Source organism: Portunus trituberculatus, unplaced genomic scaffold (assembly GCF_017591435.1).
Source record: "Portunus trituberculatus isolate SZX2019 unplaced genomic scaffold, ASM1759143v1 PGA_scaffold_230__1_contigs__length_32780, whole genome shotgun sequence".
NCBI classification, from domain to species: domain Eukaryota; kingdom Metazoa; phylum Arthropoda; class Malacostraca; order Decapoda; family Portunidae; genus Portunus; species Portunus trituberculatus.
The window spans coordinates 1-26,156 of record NW_025541398.1 but is presented as its reverse complement, the minus strand read 5'-3'; the positions used below and the strand labels follow the sequence as shown (position 1 = coordinate 26,156).

General features: G+C 43.3%; 1 protein-coding gene across 1 annotated transcript; it reads right to left on the bottom strand.

Moving 5' to 3' along the window:
• Positions 1-11,203: 11,203 nt before the first annotated feature.
• LOC123500431 (poly [ADP-ribose] polymerase tankyrase-1-like) lies at positions 11,204-21,185 on the bottom strand. The gene is made up of 3 exons (XM_045249152.1): positions 20,287-21,185; positions 16,691-17,098; positions 11,204-13,499 (listed from the first exon to the last, which is right to left on the bottom strand). Exons 1-3 carry the CDS (start codon positions 20,605-20,607, stop codon positions 11,676-11,678), a joined length of 2,553 nt encoding a protein of 850 aa, XP_045105087.1. The 5' UTR covers positions 20,608-21,185; the 3' UTR covers positions 11,204-11,675.
• Positions 21,186-26,156: the final 4,971 nt, after the last annotated feature.

The window sequence follows — 26,156 nt, the reverse complement described above, 5'->3', positions numbered from 1 at the left end:
ACAATGTGTTTCTAAAGAACTTTTCGTTTAATATTTGATAACCTATCCTTGAGCGTTTTGTTTTATAATAATGTGTGTGTGTGTGTGTGTGTGTGTGTGTGTGTGTGTGTGTGTGTGTGTGTGTGTGTGTGTGTGTGTGTGTGTGTGTGTGTGTGTGTGTGTGTGTGTGTGTGTGTGTGTGTGTGTGTGTGTTGAAGCTTATCTAGTATGAAAATAGAGAAAAGGAAATGAAGATGTAAGTGCAGTACTAAATATCTTCATTATAACATAACACATTACATTTAGTAAGCTTAAAAGTGAGAAAACAACAGGTTAGTAAGCTATAAACATTAGGGGAATGATGGGAGACGAGTTTGTAGGTCACTGGTAAACACCATAGCCAGCTGCAAGCGGCGAGCGGGATAGATCGTCGGTACGTGACGTCACAGGGATGTGGACCGGCCTTGTTCTCCAGGTGGCCTTGGTACAACACACAGGCGAGGAAGTGTCAGTGTAACCTTTTATCGTGGCAACCAAATGAGAAGTGAGTCGATATGCACCTGCTTGGTGACCTGACTCCTCCCCCTTCCCCCAGGGGAAATCCCGCCTCGGGTCGACTGGCACCGTCGCCTGTCCTGACATGCCACATAGTCTTACATGTCCATGAAATATCTTCGTTTGACTTGGTATATAACACTTATTTGCATCACATTCTACTTAATGAAATAGTAAGAATATTCTTAGAAAGCTGTTTGTTGATAATACTGTGATTAAAGAACCATGAGTAGTATAGACTGAATGTTTTGATTGGAAATCTGGCAGAACAAACAACACCCTACGGGTCAGTACAATGAAACCAATCGTGATCTGTGTAGTTTTCATTGTTCGCTAGCTGGTTTAATTCACAAGTTGGTCCTGCCTTCGCGCCGAACTGTCGCTCTTGTGGAAGCCCTATTAAAAAAATATATATACTGATATTCATGCCTACATACCTCATAATATAAACGTTTGGTTATTTATCTATGTGTCAGATTGAAAATTATATAAAAATATGCAAATATATGTTCCTATTTCTATTTTCTCCTGCTCCTGCGTCGTCTCAGGTAACAACATGTCGCAGACTTATTGCTTTCCGGTACGATATCGTCAGCTGCTGGCACCAAATCCAAGCCTTACCAGTCTTCTTAACGGTGCGAAGTTTAGTGCGTCGTACGTCCGCCAGCGGTGCTGATTGTTTTTATTTCACTGATTATCTTTATATATAGGACGTGACAGTGATATCCATATTTTTCAACACTCTCAGATAAAATGCAGAAACCGAAATTGGCATCATTTTATTTTTAGTGCTCATACTTACTTAAATAAAAAATGATTGTTTTTTATCTTTATCTTATAATTTCATTAACAAAGACTTTTCATACACCAGCAACTTAGAAAAATAACATTAAATTATACTTTTAATTTTAAATGCACATGTGCAACAATTCATGTTGTACTTTTTTTCTACACATCGATTTCCAGATTAGCTAAGTCACCCTTTGCCCCAGGAACTCTGAGACAATTAAAAATTCTAGCGCTGATAGGTGTCTACAACCCTAGCTGCGAACAGGCTAATTCAGTTTTACTATAGAGAAAAATCGAGACGTGTGCGACGTTAACTTTGGAGTCAGAGGTGGTTGCCATGAGCCCAAACTATCGACATGATATATATTTATTTTATTTTTCTAAGTTGATGAAATGTTATTTAATATTCCAATATGAAAAATTTAGGTACTTTCTTTTTTAATTTAAATACAGTAAAACCTCGCTTGACGAACGTCTCTAAGGACGAACAATTCGGGAGACGACCCAAATATTTGTCAATATATTGACCCAGGGGAAGAAAGATATTTCACGCGGTTAACGGCTCGCCGGCAGGCGAGCCGTTTGTGTGATAGCCAACCCGGCTATCACACAACAACAAAACAAATCATAAGTACAAATAGAAAATAGAAACAGGAACTTACGAAAAATATTCCATAACATAATCTCCGTGCCACCACGATTTTCTCCTGTTTTTCCTGGGCATGGTGATGTTACCGGCGCGCTCTACTGTAGCTTCCTCGGCGTTATCCTCTCTGCTATAACGGGGCCCCACATAGCGGCACTGACTTGTGACGCTACACAGCTGTTGTGTAGCTCTGGCACGCTGCGCACATCCAAAGTCCTCTCTCATGACTGTCTTCTCGTATCTTGTCTGTCTTCCTCCCCATCCTCCTCTCCTCCATTCATTCCATGATGCCATCAACGTCTAGTCTCTCAAGTAAATAACCTTTTCTTTTTTATTCATTTTATTATCATTTTGATAGCATTTAGGTAAGTAAAACAATTTAGGCTTTTTATAATTATTTCGTTCATGTCATGCATACATTAAAGGTCTCTTTTGAATGGGTTTTATGGACAAAAGTATGATTTTTGGTCTGGAACGGATTAATGGTATTTCAATACATTCTTATGGAAAAAAATGATTCAGGGGACGAACAAATCGGGTGACGAACAGGATTTAGGAACGAATTATGTCGTGAGCTGAGGTTTTACTGTAATAGGCTTTTATTACATGTTGGGATGGATACGAAGCCATCTCAACTTTGCTCCGTTAAGGACACAAGCTGGTGGGAGCAACCAGTCAGGGAGGTCACTGTTTAGCTTGCTATATGTAAGTGTTAAGGGCATGCTGCGATCCAGATTTAAAAACATAATTAAATAAAAGTGAAAGGATTTATGGCTTGAAATTTTCAGAATATTATTAGCTACTGGCTGTTTTTGATGTGTACGAATATGAATGTGATAAAGTAATGGCGTCATGACATTATGACGTCATGCATAGTTACATTCAAATTGCCACACAGGCCTTATTTAAAGTTCTTTTGAAATGTGCTTTGGCATGGACATACTTGAAAGATGCCTTAAGAAACGTAAGGAACGTTTTTTTTTTTTTTTCAATATCTTATGTCATGAGATATGATTTTTTTTTTAAGTTTTCGCATTTCATGACGTCATCAAAACAGCATAAAAAGCTGTTATTTTGCCTCATTAAAAACTGTGTAATCACTTTAGGGAAAAACCGGTCTGACAAAGTGTTACCCCAATCGCTGTCAATAAGTACACCAAGTGTCAAGGCAGCATGTATAATGGTTAATTTAATACAGCTTTTTTTTTTTTTTTATCTCGAAAAATCATGTTTTGAGATACGACTCTTTAAAGATTTAAAAGTTTAGCACCCACGCTATATGTTGATCAAAACTAGTAAATTTGTTATATGGTGTGTGTTGATCTTTACAGAAACTGCACACAAAGAATGATCTAATTATTCCCATATTTAGTACTTTATTTCATGAGGTATTTACCTTGTGGTGACACTATCAGAATTCCTGCCTCTGGTTCTTTGTGCCTTTGCCGGTAGGTTTAGCTCACTGGTTGGTGTCCTAACAATGCTACTTCATAGATCTATGGTTTATTTTAACCGTCTGTAGGCACCTTCCCTGTTCTGTATGAAATAATCCTCTCCAAGTTAAATTTTGGTCCTAATCAGGATCGGCGCCTCCAGATATGTAGGTTCCTCCCTCTGCTTTCCTCTTCTCCTCCTCCTCATGTATTTTTCTAGTTTTCTTTTCCTTGATTTCATATTCTTTGCTCATGGTATCGAAATTGAGATCTTCTTCCTGACCCTTCCTTCCAAAATGTCCTTCCCTGCCGTGCCAAGCGCCTCAGCTTCACCTGCCACTCACCCATCATCTCTGCACACTTCTTTTCATTTATTTCCTATTCTCTCTTCTTTTTTCTTCATCTCTCACATCTTCTTCAGCTGCTGTAGCCTATTTTGTTTGTTCTCCGAGTTGTAGTAGGAAGATCAGCAAGGAACAAAAAAATAAAAAGCCTAAGAGAGCCTGCAAGCAGGAGCGTGGCATAGCTTAACTCTCTCTTGGCCTTTCTTTGCCGCACTGGCAGGGACAGGGTGGTGTTACTGGTGTATGGCATTATGGCAAGGGGGGGAAGGAGGGGACCGATTTGACGGGTGGAGCCTCGCCATAGAGACCAATACTAGTGATGAAATGACAAAGAAAAACAGGCAACGACTACAATTCTTAGAGAGTGTTTATTGCGTGACGCCCACCTCATGGCGAACGCCACTCATGTCTCTTTAAACGCGTCAGAAAGAGTGTTACCGTACGCATAGGCCCATCATTCAGATACCATAGGAATGCTCAATGTTTTTCCTACAATAATACCCAGGAATTGAAAATAAAAAAAATTCGTCATAATTTACAAAATCTGTACAGCAGCATGCCCTTAATATCACATACTCATACTGATGGTTTATTTTCAACCACTTCAGTTCCCTTAAAGAAGGGAGTAACGTGGTCACCTTTCGCAGCGCCACCGAGGGCCATTTTGACTGCAAAATTTTGGATGTTTTTAGTGTGTTTTATCTGAGTGCTGTTGGTTGCAGCCCAAATGCTTTGTGAGACTTGAAACTAATGATTGTACCACAATTGTTCTTGTTCACTTTTTAACATTATCTTTCAATCTATCAATGATTCCTTGTGCTTTGTTGATTAATTCAGTAATGTGTGTCAAACATTTGATGGTTGTCCAAACAAATGTCTAAGTTCTTCACTGATGTACTGGGGTGACAACATTGCCGTCCACCATCAGGTAAGTGTCGGGAGGGATCAGTGATACGAGTCTCCTTGTTCCTATGAAGATGCATTGAAATATTTTGCCTTTGAGAATTAAACCATTTGCATTAAAGTATAGTTCAGTTATTGTAACAGTGTCTTCAGCTCTTTGTATAAGGTCTTTTAATTTGTTAATGTTACTTGAATGACTAATTTGGATGTCATCCGCTTATTGAATGACGTCACAACTTGGGAGGAATGAAGCAAGATCATTCACATAAATAGTAAAAAGAACAGGACCAAGAACAGACCCTTGAGGCATCCCATGCGAAATACTGGTCATATCAGACACGGTGTCATTAATTAATCGCACTGGTTGAGTTCTGTTACTAAAATAACTCTCAAACCAGCATGGATCGACATTACATTTAAGGCATTTATTCAGTAAAATAGTGACTTACGCTATCAAAGGCCTTTGATAAATCGCTGAGAGTGACTAGAGAGACTCTTTTATTATTCATGTTGGGATAAAAATTCTTAGTTAGTGTCAGTAGAGCGGAATTAGTTAGTGTCAGTAGAGCGGAAGAAGTTGGTAAGTTTGGTCTGCAGCCATGCTGAGTATTACTGAGCAGGTGATTTGACTCCAAATGCTGAATCAACTCAGATGAAACTATTTTTTTCCAGCATTTTGGAGAGGACTTGGAGGAGAGATATGGGGCGATAGTTACTGGGGTCGTTTGCATCACCAGTCTTTAGGATGGATACCACGACTGAGAATATCCAAGTTGTGGGAAAAATTCATGTAACTATTGATGTATTCATGATGGTGGTTAAATAGGAAACAATGGCAGGAAGAGAGTCCTTAAGGAATCTCAATGGTATCCCACTAAACCAACAAGCGTCACTATCATTCATATGTGCAATAGTGAGGAATAAAGTTTGGCAGTCAGTAGGCTCAGTCTGAGCAGACCGTTAGGATCTGTGTTAGCAGCGGGTTTGTAGTTGGGAGACGCGAGGAGTCAGTTGTTGGATGCATCTTTTCATAAGTATTTCTACCGAGGTTGGCAAAGAGCACATTGAAGAGGTTGGCAGTCTGCATGGTATTTTTCTTTGTTGTTACATGTGACAGGAAGATTACTGCTTTTATTATTAGAGATAAGTTATTTAATGGTTTTCCCTGTGATTTTACTGTTATCTTCTTACTGTCAATTTTTTTGTTGTAATGTCCGGATTTAAAATAGTGAATAGATCTTCTGACATGATACTTCAGGTTTTTATAAGTATTTTGTAGGTTTACGGTACTAGTGTCTTTTTGCAGGCTTCCAAGGCATTGTTATTGTTGTTTTGCTGTAGCAAAGTTGTCAACTCGTCATTAAACCAAAGGGCAAAAGATCTTTTCAGTGCCTTTGTCAGTAAGGATGTACAAACGTCAAGGCATATTAAGAAGACACCATTAATAATCTCAACTTGAGTATTGACGTTATCAGTAGTGTGGATGTTATCAAGCGTCTTACGTTCTGATATTAGTAAATTACAAAGTAAATGGCGAATATTTCATCAATTGCCTTTTAGGTTTGGCAATGTGAACAGTGGGAGTTAGCAGGTAATGGCCAGCAATGGGGCAAGCAATAGCATCATGGTCCAGCACTGAGGCAGGAAGGACGTTGAAAGTGAATAGATGAAGCGAGAGAAATTTGAAACGCAAAGAGGAACTGCTGAGGCATCACATGTGTGTCAGTGAGACGGGAAGGAGAGGACATGAAAAGGGACATACCTCAATGATCCAAAAATGTCCATTTATTTATTGAGAGAGAGAGAGAGAGAGAGAGAGAGAGAGAGAGTGTGTGTGTGTGTGTGTGTGTGTGTGTGTGTGTGTGTGTGTGTGTGTGTGTGGTCGCGTGCGTGCGCACGAATGTGTGTATGAACCTGCCGTTAAAAGAACGCAATAAAACTTGCTGCAAAAAATGAACTCAGCTTACCATTTGAAGTTCCTACCTTGAAGTTGACATGGTGTTTTTTTCTTCATGTTTTAATTTTACAAGATTTTCTACGTCTTTGTGTCCAGTCCCTTCTCCTGTGGCCTCGCTGCACAAGGCTTTCTTCTTCCTCTCACCCTATTCTGTCCAACTCTGAAATATAAGAGTTACCCCGTGTTCTCAATCTTTCCTACCTCTCTCTGGTAAACTCTGGAACTCACTGTCTGCTTCTGTATTTCTGTATTCAACGACTTGAGCTCTATTAAGAGGGAGATTTTAAAACATTTGTTCCTTAATTTCGGTTAACTCCTTACATTTTATTTAGGGAATCAGCACTCAAATGGGCCTTTTTATTGAATATTTTGTTGCCCTTGGTTGGCTTCCTTCCTGCATAAGAAATAGTCACAGCCTGCCCTCCAAAGACAACACTCTTTCTTCACACAAAACTACATGCACTCACCACACATAAAACTATCTTAAAATTCGAAACTCAAAAATGGCGATTCCAAATCCAGCCTCGGAGTATTCTTCTGGAGAGGGGACCAGAAATGTCCCTAGGTCGGACTCCTCTCTCGGTGGTGACCCAAATGTCTTGACATCTCCCTCGACTTTTTCTTCATTAACTTCTGCAGCATTCGCAGTATTAAATCTAGTAACCAATCTGTAGAGCACTACCTCTACTCTATTGAGCCTTATCTTCTTTTCCTCACCAGAACATAGCTTTCTCTATCCTCATCTTCGCTCCAAAGCTGGATGTTGCGTCTATGTGCGCAAATACGTACCTTGCTCTCATGCCCACGCTGTCGAATCTCCCACCATTTGGCTTAGACTCAATTGTCACTCTCTAATATTATTTTTCTGTCTCAGGGAGGCGGTGGCGTAGTGGATAAGGTGGTGAGCGTGGGATCGGGCAGACGTCCACGCGTAGGTTCGAATCCCACCACGTACAGCCTTAAAACACATTGCCATTGTCGAGTGGTTTAAAGTTAGCTACATGTCACCATGATACCCAGGTTCTAGGTGGTTACACTCAAGATGAGCTTTGGGGGTGATATGGGCCCTAATATGGGTACCACTATAAATAAAATTGCCTGTGCCAGTAATGGGCGGAAGCTGAACATCGCTTCCCATACACTCTTCAAGTATGCCTACAGGCGCTATAGGCCTTACCGTAAAAAACAAAAAAATATCTCCCTTCACTTCTCTTGAGTATAACAATTTTTTTACTTCTTATTTTCCAAAGTGGAGCACATCCTTGGAGATTTCAATGTTCACCACAAGCTTTGGCTTTCTTCATCCTTCATTTACCATCCTGGTGAACTAGACTTCAATTTTGCTATCCTCCACGACCTAGAGCAACTAGTACAACACCTTAGTCGTATTCCTGACCGTCTTGCAGATACACTCAACAATCTTGATCTTTTCCTTACCGCTTTTGTTTATGCTGCTGCCATATCTTCTCCGTTAGGCTCTACCGATCACAATCTCATTTCTATATCTCTTATTCCTTTTCAGGATCCCCAAAAGCGGAGGTGCCTCTGGCGTTTTTCCTCTGCCTTTTTGGGGTACCTGAGGAGGTATTAGTCTGATTTTTCCTGGAGCGATTACTGTTTCCGTGTCAGAGACCCATCTCTGTGTGTTGAATGGATAACAGAAGTGATGATGTCTGGCATGGAAGTATACATTCGTCATTCTTTTGCTCAACCTAAATCTTGTAAAGTGGCGCAGGGAGGGAAAGAGGAAAGTGTGATGAGAGGGACACAGTAGGGGACGCCCTGCCACGTATTGCTGGCTGGCGGTGAAGGGCGGTGGGACGGTGTCTCCTCCACAACACACCGGCGGTTGGCTGATGCAAGTGTTATATGAGGGAAGAGTGGAGAGCATGCGTAGAGGGCGCGTCACCAGGTGGAGAGGGAGGAAATTAATTCTCAGTTCTTCTAAATTCTCAGTTCTGTACTCCTTCTCACACGAACACACACGCTTGGCCGAATCTGGTCACACACACACACACACACACACACACACACGGTAACACACAACTGAATTATGAACTGGAATGGATGTGAAGAGCGCTGCGGTCACGGCTCTTGTACTGGAAAACATTAGTACATTGTTTAAGAGGTTTTCTGTTTAAGTATTCTCTTTGAACAACCCTACACTCTGAAACTGACAAATCCACCTCCACCACTATTACCATCGCCGCTACCACCACCACCACCGCCGCTTCTAGTCCTCCTCATCCTCCATCACCAGTCTGCTTCACCTCACATCAAATTAGCTTCTGTTGTATTCCATGTCTGGGAACCTTCACTTGGCTCTCCTCGCTCCTCTCCCCTCTCTCTCTCTCTCTCTCTCTCTCTCTCTCTCTCTCTCTCTCTCTCTCTCTCTCTCTCTCTCTCTCTCTGGATAATACTAGCACAATAGAGTGGTTAATGAGCACCACCGTGATTGATAGTTGAGCAATGTTTGTTTTGTTTGTGGCGGAAACAGTTTCTTTTTAGGTGCGTGGAAGTCAGGCTCATGAGAACAGTCACATTAGTCTGTTGGGTCAAGATTCTGGCTGCTGTTGAGCAAATATTATGGCGACCCTGTGCCGGCCAGGTGTCTTGGCGGAGCAGGTGTGTGGGTGGATCCGTGCGTGTTTATTTACCAATGGGAAGTTTTCAGAAGTAGTGGTTGTCACCAGGTGGCAGCACAGCTCGTGTCCCGTTCGCTGTCACAGGGGTAATATAGAACATACCTGCAGTGTCATTCTATAAACACAGAGATGCAATAAGTCGGTATAATATATTTTCTACATAATTCCTTTTAAGTAGTAACACAGGCAAAATCAAACCCTATTTATGAACAAATGTATATAAGTTGATTTTCTCGTGAACTGGCATTGAGGCTTATATGGTCATCTCCACATTTCCCTAAAGAGTGCACCCTTGATCGGAAGTGTATTAATCCAGTCCACAGTAAACATGAAGACAACATGTCTGTGTCACTCAGATCAACTTACTAGTATGTGGAAACAACAATTCTAATTAAGAACAGACAACTCGGGTATCCTGGCGAGAGTGTTGGTGTCTCACCCATCCTGGGCTGCCCACCTGTTTAACTTAACAAACACATTGTGGGACAGTTAATTCCTGCTGTAATGTCCATGCCACTATGCCATGAGGAGGAGGAAAACTTCTCATATTTCTCTCTCCTCACTCTACAGCTGTCCAGTGAAATGCTTAGTCATTGCATGATTGTCTTGCCGTGACTTGATCTTGATGCAAGCGATGTTAAAATTTCCACACAAATAACTATACCCATATATCACGAGATTACTGAGTAAGCTGTATAATAGTATATAGTACAGTCAAAGATTTTACCTTTTTCATTGTCCAAATCAATAGATTTTAGACTTGTAGTATGCCGTGTTTAAGATATTGGTAGCAGTATTACAAGATAATCACAAAAAAATATTTGTTCTGATTAACTTCTTTCTAAATTATCCATACAGGATAGTTAAAAGTAGATACAGAATGTAAACAGTAACAGTATGGCTTCCGTCAAGGTCGCTCTAGTGGTGATCTGGCTTTTCTTATTGACTCATGGTCATCTTATTTTAGAGATTTCGGTGAAACTTTCGCTAATAGAGTCTGGCACAAGGCTTTGATTTTAAAACTGCCCTTCTACGGTTTCCATCCTTCTTTCTGCAACATTTTCTCAAGTTTCCTTTCCGAACGTTCTATTCCAGCCATGGCCACTGTTCTTGTCCTAAATCTATTAACAGTGGTGTTCCTTAGGGTTCTGTTCAGTAACCCACTTTCTTACTATAATTCATTAATGATCTTCTTAACCAAACTTTTTGCCCTATCCACTTCCACGCTGATGATAACACTACATCTTTCCACGTCCTTTCAGAGACGACCAACCCTTCAGGAAGTTAACAGATGATGCAGGGACGCCACAGAACGCCTAACTTCTGCCCTTTCTAAGATTTCTGATTGGGGCACAGAAAACTTTGTAGTGTTCAATGCCTCAAAAACTCAACTCCTCAGATTTCTGATTGGGGCAGAGAAAACTTTGTAGTGTTCAATGCCTCAAAAACTCAACTCCTCCATCTATCAACTCAACACAACCTTCCAGACAACTATCCCCTCTTCTTCAATGACACTCAACTGTCTCCGTGATCCACACTGAATATCCTCGGTCTATCCTTTATTCACGTTCCCGCATTCATTTGATCACGTGCTTTTACAGTCAGTTTGAAAATGGCATTGTATGTGTCTCAAAACGTCGCAACAATAAGTTGAAGTGGTTTTCCCGCGACTTTTCTTCATCCTCTCTCTCTCTCTCTCTCTCTCTCTCTCTCTCTCTCTCTCTCTCTCTCTCTCTCTCTCTCTCTCTCTCTCTATCTCTCTCTCTCTATATATCTCTATATATATATATATATATATATATCTCTCTCTCTCTCTCTCTCTCTATATATATATATATATATATATATATATATATATATATATATATATATATATATATATATATATATATATATATATATATATGGAATAGTGGGGGTCGTGGTCACTTATCTATAAATGAAATGTTATGTGAATAAAAGGTTATTTATTCAAACAGAGAGACAGAGACACGTCCTCCAGGACTGCCCAGTGACTCAACACATTCGAGACAATCACGGGCTTGTGACAATAGAACAGGTGTTTTCCGATAAGCTGTCAATGGATGAAACATGTCAAGAAATACATGATATTCTGTCTTTTTACTTGTCAACACGTAACAACATGATATCAAATATAAATGTTTGCAGCAGGTTAGGTTTGTAGAAGATAATCAATAAAATGTTAGTGTTATCATCATGTTGGAGTGCACGTGCCACAGGAATGATTGACAACGTCTCATTCATAAATGTAATTCATAAATGTAACAGGAAAATAAGTAACAAGTAAAATGCAATCATTGCACTGCTGTTGCCTATAAACAATCTATCTATCTATCTGTGTTTTTTGTGCTGGAGGGGGTTAAGGAGTAGTTTACAGAGGGTGGTGTGAATCACTGCTGATCGTCACCGTGGAGCTGCATCATCAGTATCCAGAGGTCTAGCCCCAGCATTATGTTCCTCATCGCTTCCTGGCTGTCTTGGCTCAGATCTCAAATTTTCCAAGTTCTCCTCCAGACACTGCACAACGATGGGCGCCCCGTCTCCAGGTTTGCGGCCCTCACAGTCCCCTCCGAAGTAGGCGGGGCTGTTTAGAGTTGCCAGGTGCTCTCGTGATTCCTCTGGGTTTGCACACATCAGCCTGAACACCTCCACCACCCATCTGATTGGGTCCTCTTCCCGCTCCGCCTCAAGCTCCCTGGTGGGATCCTCTTTGCCTCCCTCTCCCCGGTGCCTCGCTAGATCCTCCTTGCCTCCCGTCCCCAGCTGCCTGCCAAGGTCCTTTTCCTCACACCTCTTATGCTCCAGCCACCGCAGGAATGCGTTCTTGAAGCAGAATCCGCTCGGCACCGGGATGTTCCACTCGCGTGTGTCAAACCAGGTGCAGAAGCTCTTCTTGTGACGTGGCATCCAGGGCTCGGCCTTCAGGCGGGACAGAATTACCTTTCCCATCAGCTGTGCCTGGCGCTCTACGGGGCTCAACGTCTCCAGCACCTTTGCCTCTGCCAAGGCAAAGCTGCAGCGCCATGTGGCGTCCGCGGCATTACTGAGCTGTATGGTGGTGGTGTCCGCGGGAGTGAGGAAGGGTCTGGGAATTTTTTCCGGCCACGGCACCTCCAGCACCGGCACCAGGTCCACGCCGACCAGCAGCAGAGGGTACTCTTGTCCCTGCCAGGCCAGGGCGAGCGCCACGCCCACCTGCGTGCTGATCAGGCCCGGCGGCACCAGGCTCAGTCTTTTGTCCAGCAGGGTGTGGCCAGTGAGGCAGCGGTGCACCTCCTCGTACAGACTGGTCATGAAATTATTTCCCTGAAGGTGTGGGTTGTTGGTCTCTACAGATATCTCTAACCTGCCCTTCAGCAGGGCTTCTTCCTCCCTTCTCTCACTAACATTTACTCCCACGCCGTCCTCGTGAACAACGATATTTACATCAAACTCGTCGGGGGCGTACAACTTGGAGCCGTCCCGAGAGCTGCCCGCCAGTCTAAGGTCGCCGTGGTAGGTGGGATACGCGGCTGACACCTTATCTATGATGGCTTTCAGTTCCGCCATCACCACCTCATATATTTGAAGGGCCTCGCCTCGTGACAAGTCAACCGCCACTCGTTGAGCCTCCTGCTGCAGCTTCCCAACCTCTATCTGCTTCATAAGTTCTCTCGTGACGCTGTCTGAATTACGACGTTCAGATGGCGTCAGAGGCTCACCGTCATATTTTTCATACAGCTGCAGATATGCCTCAAATCCTCGCATCACTTCCTTAGCAGTGGTGCCCGCGCGACAAGGAGGGTCCTGCACAGCTTGTCGGGCCAGTAAGTCAGAAGTGCTTGTGTGGCCAAACATGGCGGCCAGGTGTCGGGGCGTCTGACCATAGGTGTCGCGCTGTTGAAGTTTAGCGCCGGCGCTCACCAGCAGCGCCACGCAGCCGTCCTCACCGTGTGAGGCCGCTTCATGAATGGCTGTGGTGCCGCATGCTTTGTCCAGCACACCGTCCACTGGGCGGCGACCCTCCTGCAGCAGCAGATAAGTCAGCTGCAGCAGACCTTTGCGCACAGCCAACAGCAGACAGGCGCGGCCATCATCTGCGGACACAGTCTGAACATCGCCCTTCTTGTGGAGGTTGAAAAGAACTCCCTGTACGTCCAGCGCGGTCCGTGCCGCCGCCTTCTCGCGATCTGCTTTCTGACGAAGCTCAAGATCCCTCAGCTTCTCCCGCTCCTCCTCGAAGAGCCTCTGTGAAACGAGAGAGAGAGAGAGAGGTGTCATTGATCGTAGCTGCGGGGTGTGGTGGCTCAGAGGTCAGAGTGAGCGGTGTTTTAGGGATAACAGAGATCACTCCCACGACACACACTGGGACAGCGAGGCCACAGTTCCTCGTGCAGAATCCCGTAGTGCTGCACTGTGCTGCACTAATTGCTGCTGGATAAACATTGCTACAGAATGAAGAGCCACAACCATTCACTTCGCCGCGCCAGGGAGTACAATCACAAATTTCTCGGTGGTGAGCCGAGCAACGACGTGCGTGTGTGTGTAATTATAATAGTAGTTACCAAATTGATTATAATAAAAAATAACTCAAAATAACTAAAAATAATCAAAATATTGATTGTAGCAAAAATCACTTTAATGATAATAATAATAATAATAATAATAATAATAATAATAATAAATAATAATAATAATAATAGTGATATTAACAAGAACAACAACAATAATAATAATAATGATAATAATAATATTAGTAATAATGATAATAATAACAGTTATAATAATAGAAATTATAATGATAACAATAATAGTATTTTTTTTCGCTATGGCCTATAGTGCCTGTAAATATAATTGAAGATATATATATATATATATATATATATATATATATATATATATATATATATATATATATATATATATATATATATATATATATATATATATATATATATATATATATATATTTCCACCTTGTTTAGTAAAGCTGTGTGTGGATCCCCAGACATGAGAGCCATACTCCATACACGGGCGGATAAGGCCCTGTACAGAGCAAGCAGCTGGGAGGAGAGAAAATGGACGAAGACGCCACAGGACACCTAACTTCTTGGAAGCTGATTTAGCAAGAGTAGAGATGTGAAATTTCCAGTTTAGATTTTTAGTGAAGGATAGACCGAGTGTGTTTAATGTAGAGGAGAGGGAAGTTGAGTGTTATTGAAGAAGAGAGGATAGTTGTCTGGAAGGTTATGTCGAGTAGATAGTTGTAGAAATTGAGTTTTGAGGCATTGAACAAAACCAGGTTTTCTCTGCCCCAATCAGAAACAAGTGAAAGATCAGAAGTTAGGCGTCCTATAGCATCTCGCCTTGAGTCATTTAATTGTTGTTGGGTTGGGCGTCTGTTGAACGCTGTTGAATAATGCAAGGTGGTATCATCAGCATAGGAGTGGATAGGGCATTGAGTCAGATTTAGGAGATCATTGATGAATAATAGAAAGAGAGTGGGTGATAGGACAGAACCCTGTGGAACACCACTGTTGATAGTTTTAGGGAAGAACAGTGACCGTCTACTACAGCAGCAATAGAACGATCGGAAAGGAAACTGGAGATGAAGGTACAGAGAGAAGGATAGAATCCGTAGGAGGGTAGTTTAGAAATTAAAGATTTGTGCCAGACTCTATCGAAGGCTTTCGATATGTCAAGGCCGACAGCAAAGGTTTCACCGAAGTCCCTAAAGAGGATGACCAAGATTCAGTTAGGAAAGTAAGAAGATCACCAGTAGATCTGCCTTTACGGAAACCATACTGGCAATCAGAGAGAAGGTTGTGAGCTGATAGATGCCTCATTATCTTCCTATTAAGGATAGACTCAAAGGCTTTAGAAAGGCAGGAAATCAAAGCTATAGGGCGGTAGTTAGAAGGATTGGAGTGGTCACCTTTTTAGGGACAGGTTGAATGTGAGCAAACTTCCAGCAAGAAGGATAAATAGAAGTAGAGAGACACAGATGAAAGAGTTTGACCAGGCAGTGAGCGAGTTCAAGCACAGTTTTGAGAACAACAGGAGGGACTCCATCCGGACCGTAAGCCTTCCGAGAATCAAGGCCAGAGAGGGCCAGGAAAACGTCTTTATAAAGAATTTTAATTTTAGGGATGAAGTAGTCAGAGGGTGGAGGAGTAGGAGGAATATGCCCAGAATCATCCAAAGTTGAGTTGGTAGCAAAGGTTTGAGCGAAGAGTTCAGCTTTAGAAAAGAAGAGACAGCTGTAGAGCCATCTGGATGAAGTAAAGGAGGAAAGACGAAGAAGTAAAGTTGTTAGAGATATTATTGGCTAGATGCCAGAAATCTCGAGAGGAGTTAGAATTGGAAAGACTTTGACATTTTCTATTGATGAAAGAGTTTTTAGTAAGTTGGAGAATAGATTTGGCATGATTACGGGCAGAAATATATAAGGCATGAGTTTCAGCAGTTGGATGGCTACGGAACCGTTTGTGAGCCGCCTCTCTATCATTGACAGCACGAGAACAAGCAGAGTTAAACCAAGGCTTTTTAGCTTTAGGGTTAGAGAAAGTATGAGGAATGTATAGCTCCATGCCAGAGATAATCACCCCTGTTATGCGCTCGGCACAAAGAGAAGGATCTCTGACATGAAAACAATAATCATCCCAAGGAAATCAGAATAGTACTGCCTTAGTTCCTCCCACTTAGCAGAGTTAAAATGCCAGAAGCACCTCCGCTTAGGCGGGTCCTGAGGCTGCACTGGAGTGATAGAACAGGTAGCGGAAATTAGATTGTGGTCGGAGGAGAACGGAGAGGAAAGTTTAACAGAGTAAGCAGAAGGGTTGGAGGTTAGGAAAAGATCAAGAATATATATATATATATATATATATATATATATATATATATATATATATATATATATATATATATATATATATATATATATATATATATATATATATATATATATATATATATATATATATATATATATATATATATATATATATATATAGATAGATATATATATATATATATATATATATATATATATATATATATATATATATATATATATATATATATATATATATATATATATATATATATATATATATATATATATATATATATATATATATATATATATATATATATATATATATATATATATATATATATATATATATATATATATATATATATATATATATATATATATATATATATATATATATATATATATATATATATATATATATATATATATATATATATATATATATATATATATATATATATATATATATATATATATATATATATATATATATATATATATATATATATATATATATATATATATATATATATATATATATATATATATATATATATATATATATATATATATATATATATATATATATACACAGCCTCACCTGCTCCAGCTGCTGCTGCTCTTTGTCGGTCATGATGTGGAGGGGAAGGCGACCGCCGGAGTCCGGCACGTAGGGACAGGCCCCGAGGTCCCTGACCAGCAACTCGGCCATATCCTGGTGGCCGGCGTCCAGCGCGGCGTGCAGGGCACTGCTACCTGAGGCTGGGCTAAAAAAAGGCCACGCTCCTGCACTGTGTAGGAATGATGCAGTCAGTGGGCAATTGGCGGCTGCGGCCTTTGCCAGCAGGTCACTGAGAGCCGCTCGGTCAGTGTCATTGCCCCCTCGCCATGTAGTCCGCCACGGAGTATCCCCCTCAATGTCTTCCAACAGATTGCTGATGCCTTTCACAAGGACGCCGCTCACCTGTACCAGACGACGCTGCTCCGCGTGCAGCCGGCAGCAGTAGGCCTGCGAGAGAGCGATAGTTGGCAAATTAGACAGGGCAGGTTTGTGCCTGTAGGACTGGCCTCTCAGCCAGGATTAGAAGCAGTGCCCATCCCTCTCTTTAATCTGACTATTTCATGCCAACGAATAAAATTCTTCTTAATGATGTTTTCAATGCCCTCGCTGGCCTAAGCCCTCGGAAGGTTTATTGACCTGATGAGGTCCTTTTTATTGTTCTCAAAAACTGTGCTTCCGTGCTTGCACCTTGCTTGGCCAAACTCTTTCAAGTATGTCTATCGACTTTTATCTTTCCTTCTTGTTGGATGTTTGGCTACATTCAACATGTTCCTAAAAGAGTGACCGTTTTAATCCCTTAAACTATCGTCCTATTGCTTAAATATCTTGCTTCCTAAAGATTTTGAATCTATCTTCAATAAGAAGCTTCTCAAACATCTGTCGCTTCTCAATCTTCTATTATATGGCCAGTATGGCTTCCGTCAAGGTCGCTCTACTATTGATCTTCTGGCGTTCCTTACCGAGTCTTGGTCATCCTCTTTATAGGATTCGGTGAAACTTTTCCTGTAGCGTTAGACATATCAAAAGATTTTGATAGAGTCTGGCACAAAGCTTTGATTTCAAAACTGCCCTCCTACGGCTTCTATCCTTCTCTCTGCAACTTCATCTGAAGTTTTCTTTCCGAACATTCTATTGCAGCAGTGGTATATGGCCACTGATCTTCTCCTAAATCAATCAATAGTGGTGTTCTTCAGGGTTCTGTCCTGTCACCCACTCTCCTTCTCTTATTCATTAATTATCTTCTTAACCAAACATCTTGCCCTGTCCACTCCTACGCTGATGATACCACTCTAAATCTTTCCCCGTCTTTTCAGAGACGACCAACTCTTCAGGAAGTCAGCAAATCACTCAGGGACGCCACAACACGCCTGACTTCTGATCTTTCTAAGATTTCTGACTGGACCAGAGAAAACTTGGTAGTTTTCATTGCCTCAAAAACTCAATTCCTCCATCTCTCAACTCACACAACCTTCCAGACAACTATCCCCTCAACTGTCTCCCTTTTCCACACTGAATATCCTCGGTCTGTCCTTTATTCATAATCTTAACTAGAAACTTCACATATCATCTCTTGGTAAAACAGCTTCTAAGAAATTATGCGTATCCACCAGTTTTTCTCGTCCCTCCAACTGCTAACTTTGTACAAGGGCCTTGTCCTTCCTTGTATGGAGTACTCTTTGCATGTTTGGGGGGTTTCCACTCACACAGCTTTATTAGATAGGATGGAATTAAAAGCTTTTCGTCTCATCAAATCCCTCCTCTGACTGTCTTCAGTTTCTTTCTCACTACCGAAATGTTGCATCTCTTACTATCTTCTATCGCTAATTTCATGCAAACTACTCTTTTAATATTGTTAACTGCATGCGTCCCCTCCTCCTGCGACCTTGTTGCACAAAGCTCTCTTCTTCATTTCACCCCTATTCTGTCCAACTTTCTAATACAGGAGTTAAGCAATACTCTCAATCATTTATACCTTCCTCTGGTAAACTCTGGAGCTTCCTGCCTGCATCTGTATTTCCAACTTCCTTTTGTCCCTGACTTGTTTTGGATAATTCTTATTATCTTGAAGAGAACTGACAATCCAGTGCGCCTTTTTCTCAATTTTTGCTGCCCTTGGCCAGCTTTCCTTCTTGCATGAAAATAAAAGAATATGGAGGATTTCTCTTTCCTACACAACACGACTATACAACGTGTGTGTGTGTGTGTGTGTGTGTGTGTGTGTGTGTGTGTGTGTGTGTGTGTGTGTGTGTGTGTGTGTGTGTGTCATGGAAGGTTTTGAGGAGGGAGGCAAATGTATTGCACGACAGGTTGGTTAAACAGTGGTGTGTGACAAGCACATAGTATATATACTGTATGTACACTGTATAGCTGCCGCCTTGCTCACTGTGCGTCATTACTCCCTGGGAGGGTAGCGCGGGTGGCAGGAGAGAGAGAGAGAGAGAGAGAGAGAGAGAGAGAGAGAGAGAGAGAGAGAGAGAGAGAGAGAGAGAGAGAAGGAGAAGGGAGGAGAGGAGAGAGAGTGAGCGTGTACGTACATGCGTGTGTGCGTGCCTGTGTTGGTTATGTTTGTAGCTGCAATAGTTAGTGTGAGTGCGGGGAAAGCACCAGGCTGGCTGACAATGATGATGATGATGATGATGATGGTGATGATGATAATAGCAGGCGGCGGGAGGCGAGGCAGGAAGGCACAAGTGTCACAGTCTTTTTTTTTTTTTTTTAAAGGGGTTGAAGAAAAGAAGATAGCTAGCTAAAGAGAAAGTGCGTGGGAAGAGAAGGGGAAGAAAGTTGGAAGAAAGATAGTTTGTGGGCTCAACCATATATATATATATATATATATATATATATATATATATATATATATATATATATATATATATATATATATATATATATATATATATATATATATATATATATATATATATATATATATATATATATATATATATATATATATATATATATATATATATATATATATATATATATATATATATAGTTCTGGTGTTTTAATTTGTTTATTATGTTTTCCCCATAAAGGGAACATTTTTTAGTTGTGCTGGACATATTAATTGTGTTAATAGGTATAGTTAGTCAGAGAGAAGTCCACCAATGCATGCCAGAATGTGACCTTGTATACCGTGCACAGAGCGAAGCACAGAGTTTTGTCCTATCATTCCTAAATGTCACGCAGGTTTCACAGCAGTGTCGTTAGAGTTCATTGAAGGTTGATGTGTGATCAATTAGCAAAGATTTAACCATTGTTAGCTTATTCTTTGCTTGTTCTAAAGACCTTTAATGAACTCTAACGACACTGCTGTAAAACCCAATAAGAAAAATGTCGCTTTATGGAATGATGAGATTATGTAGCGTGTTAATGTTGGAGAGTAAGCTGTGGTGTGCTGCAGGCCTGGTACGTACTACACCACCACTAACACTAACACTAACACATGCTGAGGCTGCTCCAACACAAACGTTCGTCCCTCACAACTAACACTCCCAAAACTCATCCTAGCCTTTCCAACACTCTCCGCGCTGCAAAGGAGCCCCCGCTGACACTGCACCACTACAATGTGTGGCACCGCTACAGTGTGTGGCAATGCTGGACACAGGCAAGGCAGGGCACTACTACTTACAGTGGTGAGGGAGGCCAGCACTGCGGGGGTCACGTTGGTACTGTACCAGGCCTCCTGCAGCAACCTGGCAGAGAGTGAGGCGCCGCTTGCCAGCAGCAGGCTGACTGTGCGTGCACGATCGGTGGTGATAGCCAATCTGAGGGCGGAGCGGCCACACCGGGGCTCTAGGGGGGCGCCCCTACACAGGAGGCGGGACACCTCCTGCACGTGGTCCCCGCGACTGATTGTTGATAGCAGCTCCTCGTACAGCTGGTCGGGGGGCGCGCCGTCCTGCCGGAGAGAGAAGGGAAACCCTGGTGATGACATTGCAGGGACAGGCATACATTACATGTATTGTACATAATATGATAGAGTAACTTGTTACTGTAGTGGTGGCTGGCGCAGTGTTCACAAAGTATCGCTCCGTGCAACTAAAGTATTCACTACTGGCTGTGGCGACGCATTCCAGTGTGTGTGTGTGTGTGTGTGTGTGTGTGTGTGTGTGTGTGTGTGTGTGCATGAGGGAGTGGGCGCCTTCCCCTTTTCCTATCATATGTGTTTGTGTTTCGCGTGCCCTTAAGGTGCAAGCTAAAATGAAAATGAGTCATGCAGGTTACAAAATGTGTGGCGTTTGTCAAAAGAAACAATGAACGATGTGCCGTTCGTGGTGAAGCGGAGGGTGTTTGACGCGGCACTTATGTCCACGCCTCTGTATGGCTGTGAGTCGTGGTTAGAAGCTGACTTGGAACCCATCATTAGGTTATATAATTGGGGCATTATGTAACTGTTGGGTGTTAGGAAGCCAACTCAGAACGAAGAGTGCTATACGTGGCGGGATTCCCTTCTCTCCCCGACTTCTTTAAGAACGTGTCAGAGAGTAACGGGCTCCTTGATGACCTACTGATGTGTGGTGTAGAGGTAACACCGCCGCGAGTTCAACAATAAGGGCTATATTAACACAGCTGTACCTTGTATGCAGCAACTTATGCTGGGCATATCGCTGCTTCTACTGGGTCGCGATACTCTGTGTACTACACCATAACCCCACCTTGGCGCTCCAGTGTGTATAGAGACCGCCTCACCATCAATGACCGCATTAGAATATGAATCACTCGTTTTGGTGTGTCTGGGCATAGCCTGGCGGTAGAGAGCGGGCGGTGGAACAGGCGAAGGGAAGTTTGTCCATAGAGGAGCGGCTCTGTGTGTGTGGAGCTGTGCAGACTGAGATGCATGTGGTGGAGGTTTGTCCATTTCTATTGATATTGGACACTGCTTTAATCTGGATTGTATGGAGGACCTTTTTAATGACAAACAGGATACTGAACGAAGTTGTAGAATAATCCTCAATATTTTAACACTGTATGATTAAGTATTGAAGTTATCATTATGTTTTTAGTGAACCCTTTGCAGTTTATGATTGGGTTACTCGTTGGTGTTTTACAGTGTGGTACTTTGATCAGAGTTTACTTTGTAGTTGAAGTAAAGGCCCAGTGTTTGGTTTACGCATAATAATGTTACTAGACAATCTTTTTTTCTCATTATTTTTGTTCGTTTTTTAATAGTGTGTTTAAGTTATTTTAAATCTCAATGAATGGACAACGGCTTGTTTATGTTTTGAATTGAAGTTTTGTTTTGTTTCGAGTTTTATCCTCAGATTTTGTTTTATGATTTTATGTAAATCTGAAAAAAATTTCTCAATAGAATATCTATCTATCTATCTCTCTATCTGACTATATTCATGTGTGTTGTGTGTGTGTGTGTCTATGTGTTATCCACATGGTTGTCTGCTGGTAACTTAACCAGCCTTCCCCATTACTGAGAGAGCTCAGACCTCACAGACCAATCTTAGGCTAGGACTGAGACCACAACACATTCCACACACCGGGAAAGCGAGATCACAACCCCTCGAGTTGCATCCCTACTTGCTGCTAGGTGAACAGGGGCTACACATTAAGTGGCTTGCCCATTTGCTTCGCTGCGCCAGGGACTCAAACTCGGTTTCCATAGGTTGTGAGCCGAGTATGCTAACCACTACACTACATCGTGTGTGTCTGTGTCTGTGCATGTGTGTATTAATAATAATAATAATAATAATATATGGTTTATTTGTTTGGCAATGTAAAAAATTACACTGAAAATGTACAGGGGGGGGACATTAACACAATGAACTAAAAATGCTTAACCTAACTATGGATCTAACTTAACCTAGAAAGCACTTATTTATTTAAGTCTCGCACAATAGTGGGCACCGCGCTAAGTCGGTACCGATCAGTGCGCGGTGATCTTAAGGGCGCCACGCGATTCTGGTGTCGGGTGGCGCGAGCAGGGGGAGGCACGTCGGGGGGTAGCAGGTAGCGGAGACGTGGATGACGCAGCAGTCCTTCCCAAAATTTTTCCAAGGCTTCCTGGTGTCTTGTGGCCAACCTCGGCAGACTCAGGCAGGTCAGGGCGTCCTCGTAGGACCTGTAGGCAGGCCCAAGGATGACCCTGAACGCCTTCCTCTGAACCCTCTCCAGCTGTTGTCGTTGTGTGAGGTTCACGGAGGAGGACCACGCTGGGGCGGCGTACATGAGCTTAGGGAGTATAAAGGTGAGGTACACTCCCTCAGCTCATCTGCCGGTGCTCCCAGGGACCTGAGTCGGCGCAGTAAATAGATTTTATATGAGGCTGACCTGTGATGTTGGTGCTGCTTCCATGATAATTGATCATCCACCAAGACACCTAGAAGCCTGGTGCTGCGGACCACCTGTGTGAGTGAGGGCCCACAGAAAGCTGTGGGGGGGACTGCTGCTGTGGAGGTACAAATGTGCATCACCACGGTCTTGGTGTGGTTGATGGTCATTTTGTTGTCCTCCGTCCACGTCTGTAGTTGGTTTAGAGTGGACTGCAGTGCTGAGAAGTCTGGGTTGGTGTTGTTGACGGGTACGCCCACGGTGCAGTCGTCCACATACTTCCAGCGGTGGGGGGTGTGGACGAGAGCATCTTTGATGAGGATGAGGAAGCACAGTGGACCCATCTTGGTCCCCTGAGGGACCCCGCATGTGAGCTGTTGGAAAGAGGAGACAGAGCCCTGATAACGAACGGCCTGACGCCTTCCCGTGAGGAAGTCTGCCAGCCACGCTATCAGGTAGGAGAGAGACCCAGAGTGATGGCTTTATTTATCACAACAGTGTGATCAACAAGATCAAAGGCCTTTCTGAAGTCCACAAAAGCAATAGCTAGAGAAGTGTTGCGTTTGTCCAGGTGGCTGTGGACGAATTCCAGGAAGCTGACAAGGTAGTGAGATGTGGAGGTGGATTTAATATTGCCAAATTGTTGTGTGTCAATAGAGTTACAAATTTTGTTATAGGCCCAGTCGAACACAAAATCTTCACAGATAAGGCTGGGTATAGGGGTGATGGCGACTGGTCTTAGATCATTCAATGACTGTGGATTAGAAATTTTGGGGAGGGGGGTGACGTAAGATGTCTTCCAGTCATCGGGGCAGGAATGTTGAGAAAGGGAGGCATTGATGATAGAGCAAAGGGGTGTGGCAAGTTCTGGGGCAAATTCTCTGTAAATTTTGATGGGGAGGTCAGTGGGAGTGGTGGATCTGTTTAGTTTAAATTTAAGAAGCTTCCTGTAAACATCAACCTCCTGGACAGGGGTGGAGGGAGGAGGCAGGGAGGTAGGCTGGGAGAGTAGTAGAGTGAAGGGGAGGGAGTGTCTGACAGATCGCAGCGAAGTGACCGTTAATCTCTTCGGCCGCGCTGTCAGGTGAAAGGTGTGAAACACAGGGAAGAGAAGAGGCTTGTTTTGTAAACCACACAAAGACTTAATCTTGTCGTACCACTGTCTGTTGTTAGTAAGCTTGAGATGGTGAATTTTGTCTGGGTAGTAGCTTGCCTTGGCTTTTTAATTTCCTGATAACTCTGTTCCTTAAACTCCTGTACTGGTCAGGGCTAGAGTGGAAAGCCCTGTCACGCTGACGAAGGAGTCGTTTGATGCAGGGCGTCATCCAAGGGGCATCAGATGGGTCCACTGTGATGTCCTTGGTGGGAAAGTAGTGGTGGAACGCTTCCGTTGTGGTGGTGAAGTAGTTCCGCCATTTTGTGTGGACGTCTTCCTCCTCCAGTACCTCGGTCCACGGGTGATGTGTCAGCCACTGCCCAAATTCCCTCATGGCGGAGTCAGGCATGGGCCTGTGGGATCTGGTGACAGTTGACCTGGGAACCGAGGTGGTGGGGTGGGTGTCCACAGGATGGAGAGGTGGGTGCTGCGTCCCATGGGGGGGAGTGGCTTGGGAGGCGAGTACTGCTGGCTCAGGTCTGTCATGATAAGGTCGAGGGTGGACTGGTGGTGGGTGGGGAAGTCCACGACCTGGGTGAGGTGTAGCTGGTGCAGGATTTCACTGATATCCAAGCGGTTGAAGTCACCACAGATTACCAGCTTGGCTGCAGGAAATCTCACCCGTAGAGCATCAGCAGTCTCGATGATGTGATCAGTGAGCAACCGTGCAGTGGCGGCCTGTGGAGGGTGGTAGACAACACACACAATGATGGAGGCTGTGTTGCTGGGGTGGCAGGGGGGGTAACCCTCACCCACAGGCCCTCCAATCCGGCGGGGACGTCGACGTGTAGGTGTGAGGGGCTGAGGTCAGAGCGGCAAAACAGGGCCACTCCTCCCCCCCTGCGTTGATTCCTGAGGTGGTGGAACAGCTGGAAATCTTGAATCATACACACCTCAGGAGTTATCTGCCACGCCTCCGTGATCGCCACAATGTCTGCACAGTTAGATCTCACTGACACTATCAACTCGTCCATCTTGTTCGCCAGTGATGTCACGTTGGAAAGGAGGAGAGAGGGAAGACTATACCACACGCGCGGAACTTCGAAGTGTTTGTATTCCCTCTCCTCAACCTTCCGCTCCTTCCGTACGGTAGATGTGATCACTTTAATGGGACGCAGCACACTCCTTCCTCCCTTGGATCCACGATTCCGAAATAACTAAGTTTTTGAGGCGTTGAATGACCTCTGATGGAGGGTACCCAGCCTCACGTCTACGGCGCATAAGGGCATCGTGTCCGTAGCTTAGCACTGCAGCACGCATTTCACTGTGTGTATGTTTATGTGTGTGTCAGTGAGTGAATCATTGAGTCAGAGTGAGTGTGTGTTATTCACCACAGTCGTCTGCTGGTTACCCAGCCAGCTTTTCCCCTACGGAAAGAGCTCAGAGCTCGTAGTGACCGATCTTTGGGTAGGACTGAGACCACATCACACACAACATACACCGGGAAAGCGAGGCCACAAACCCTCGAGTTACATCCCGTACCTATTTTACTGCTAGAGGCTTGCCCATTTGCCTCGCCTCTTTCCCGGGATTCGAACCCAGACCCTCTCGATTGTGAGTCGAGCGTGCTAACCACTACACCACTACACTACACGGCGTGTGTGTGTGTGTGTGTGTGTGTGTGTGTGTGTGTGTGTGTGTGTGTGTTTCACTGTTTGATCTGCTGCAGTCTCTGACGAGACAGCCAGACGTTACCTTACGGAACGAGCTCATAGCTCATTATTTCCTATCTTCGGATAGGCCTGAGACCAGGCACACATCACACACCGGGACAACAAGGTCACAACTCCTCGATTTACATCCCATACCTACTCACTGCTAGGTGAACAGGGGCTACACGTGAAAGGAGACACACCCAAATATCTCCACCCGGCCGGGGAATCGAACCCCGGTCCTCTGGCTTGTGAAGCCAGCGCTCTAACCACTGAGCTACCGGGCGTGTGTGTGTGTGTGTGTGTGTGTGTGTGTGTGTGTGTCATGTGTGTGTGTGTGTGTGTGTGTGTGTGTGTGTGTGTGTGTGTGTGTGTCAGTGAGTGAGTCATTGAGTCACTGTGTGTGTGTGT

Excerpts from the sequence above, each read along its gene's own strand:
- LOC123500431 (XM_045249152.1), bottom strand. The coding sequence starts at position 20,607 with ATGCCTGTCCCTGCAATGTCATCACCAGGGTTTCCCTTCTCTCTCCGG. Across the intron at positions 17,099-20,286 it reads TGCTGGCCTCCCTCACCACT|GCCTACTGCTGCCGGCTGCA; the intron begins GTAAGTAGTAGT and ends GCTCTCTCGCAG. Across the intron at positions 13,500-16,690 it reads AGCAGCAGCAGCTGGAGCAG|AGGCTCTTCGAGGAGGAGCG; the intron begins GTGAGGCTGTGT and ends CTCGTTTCACAG.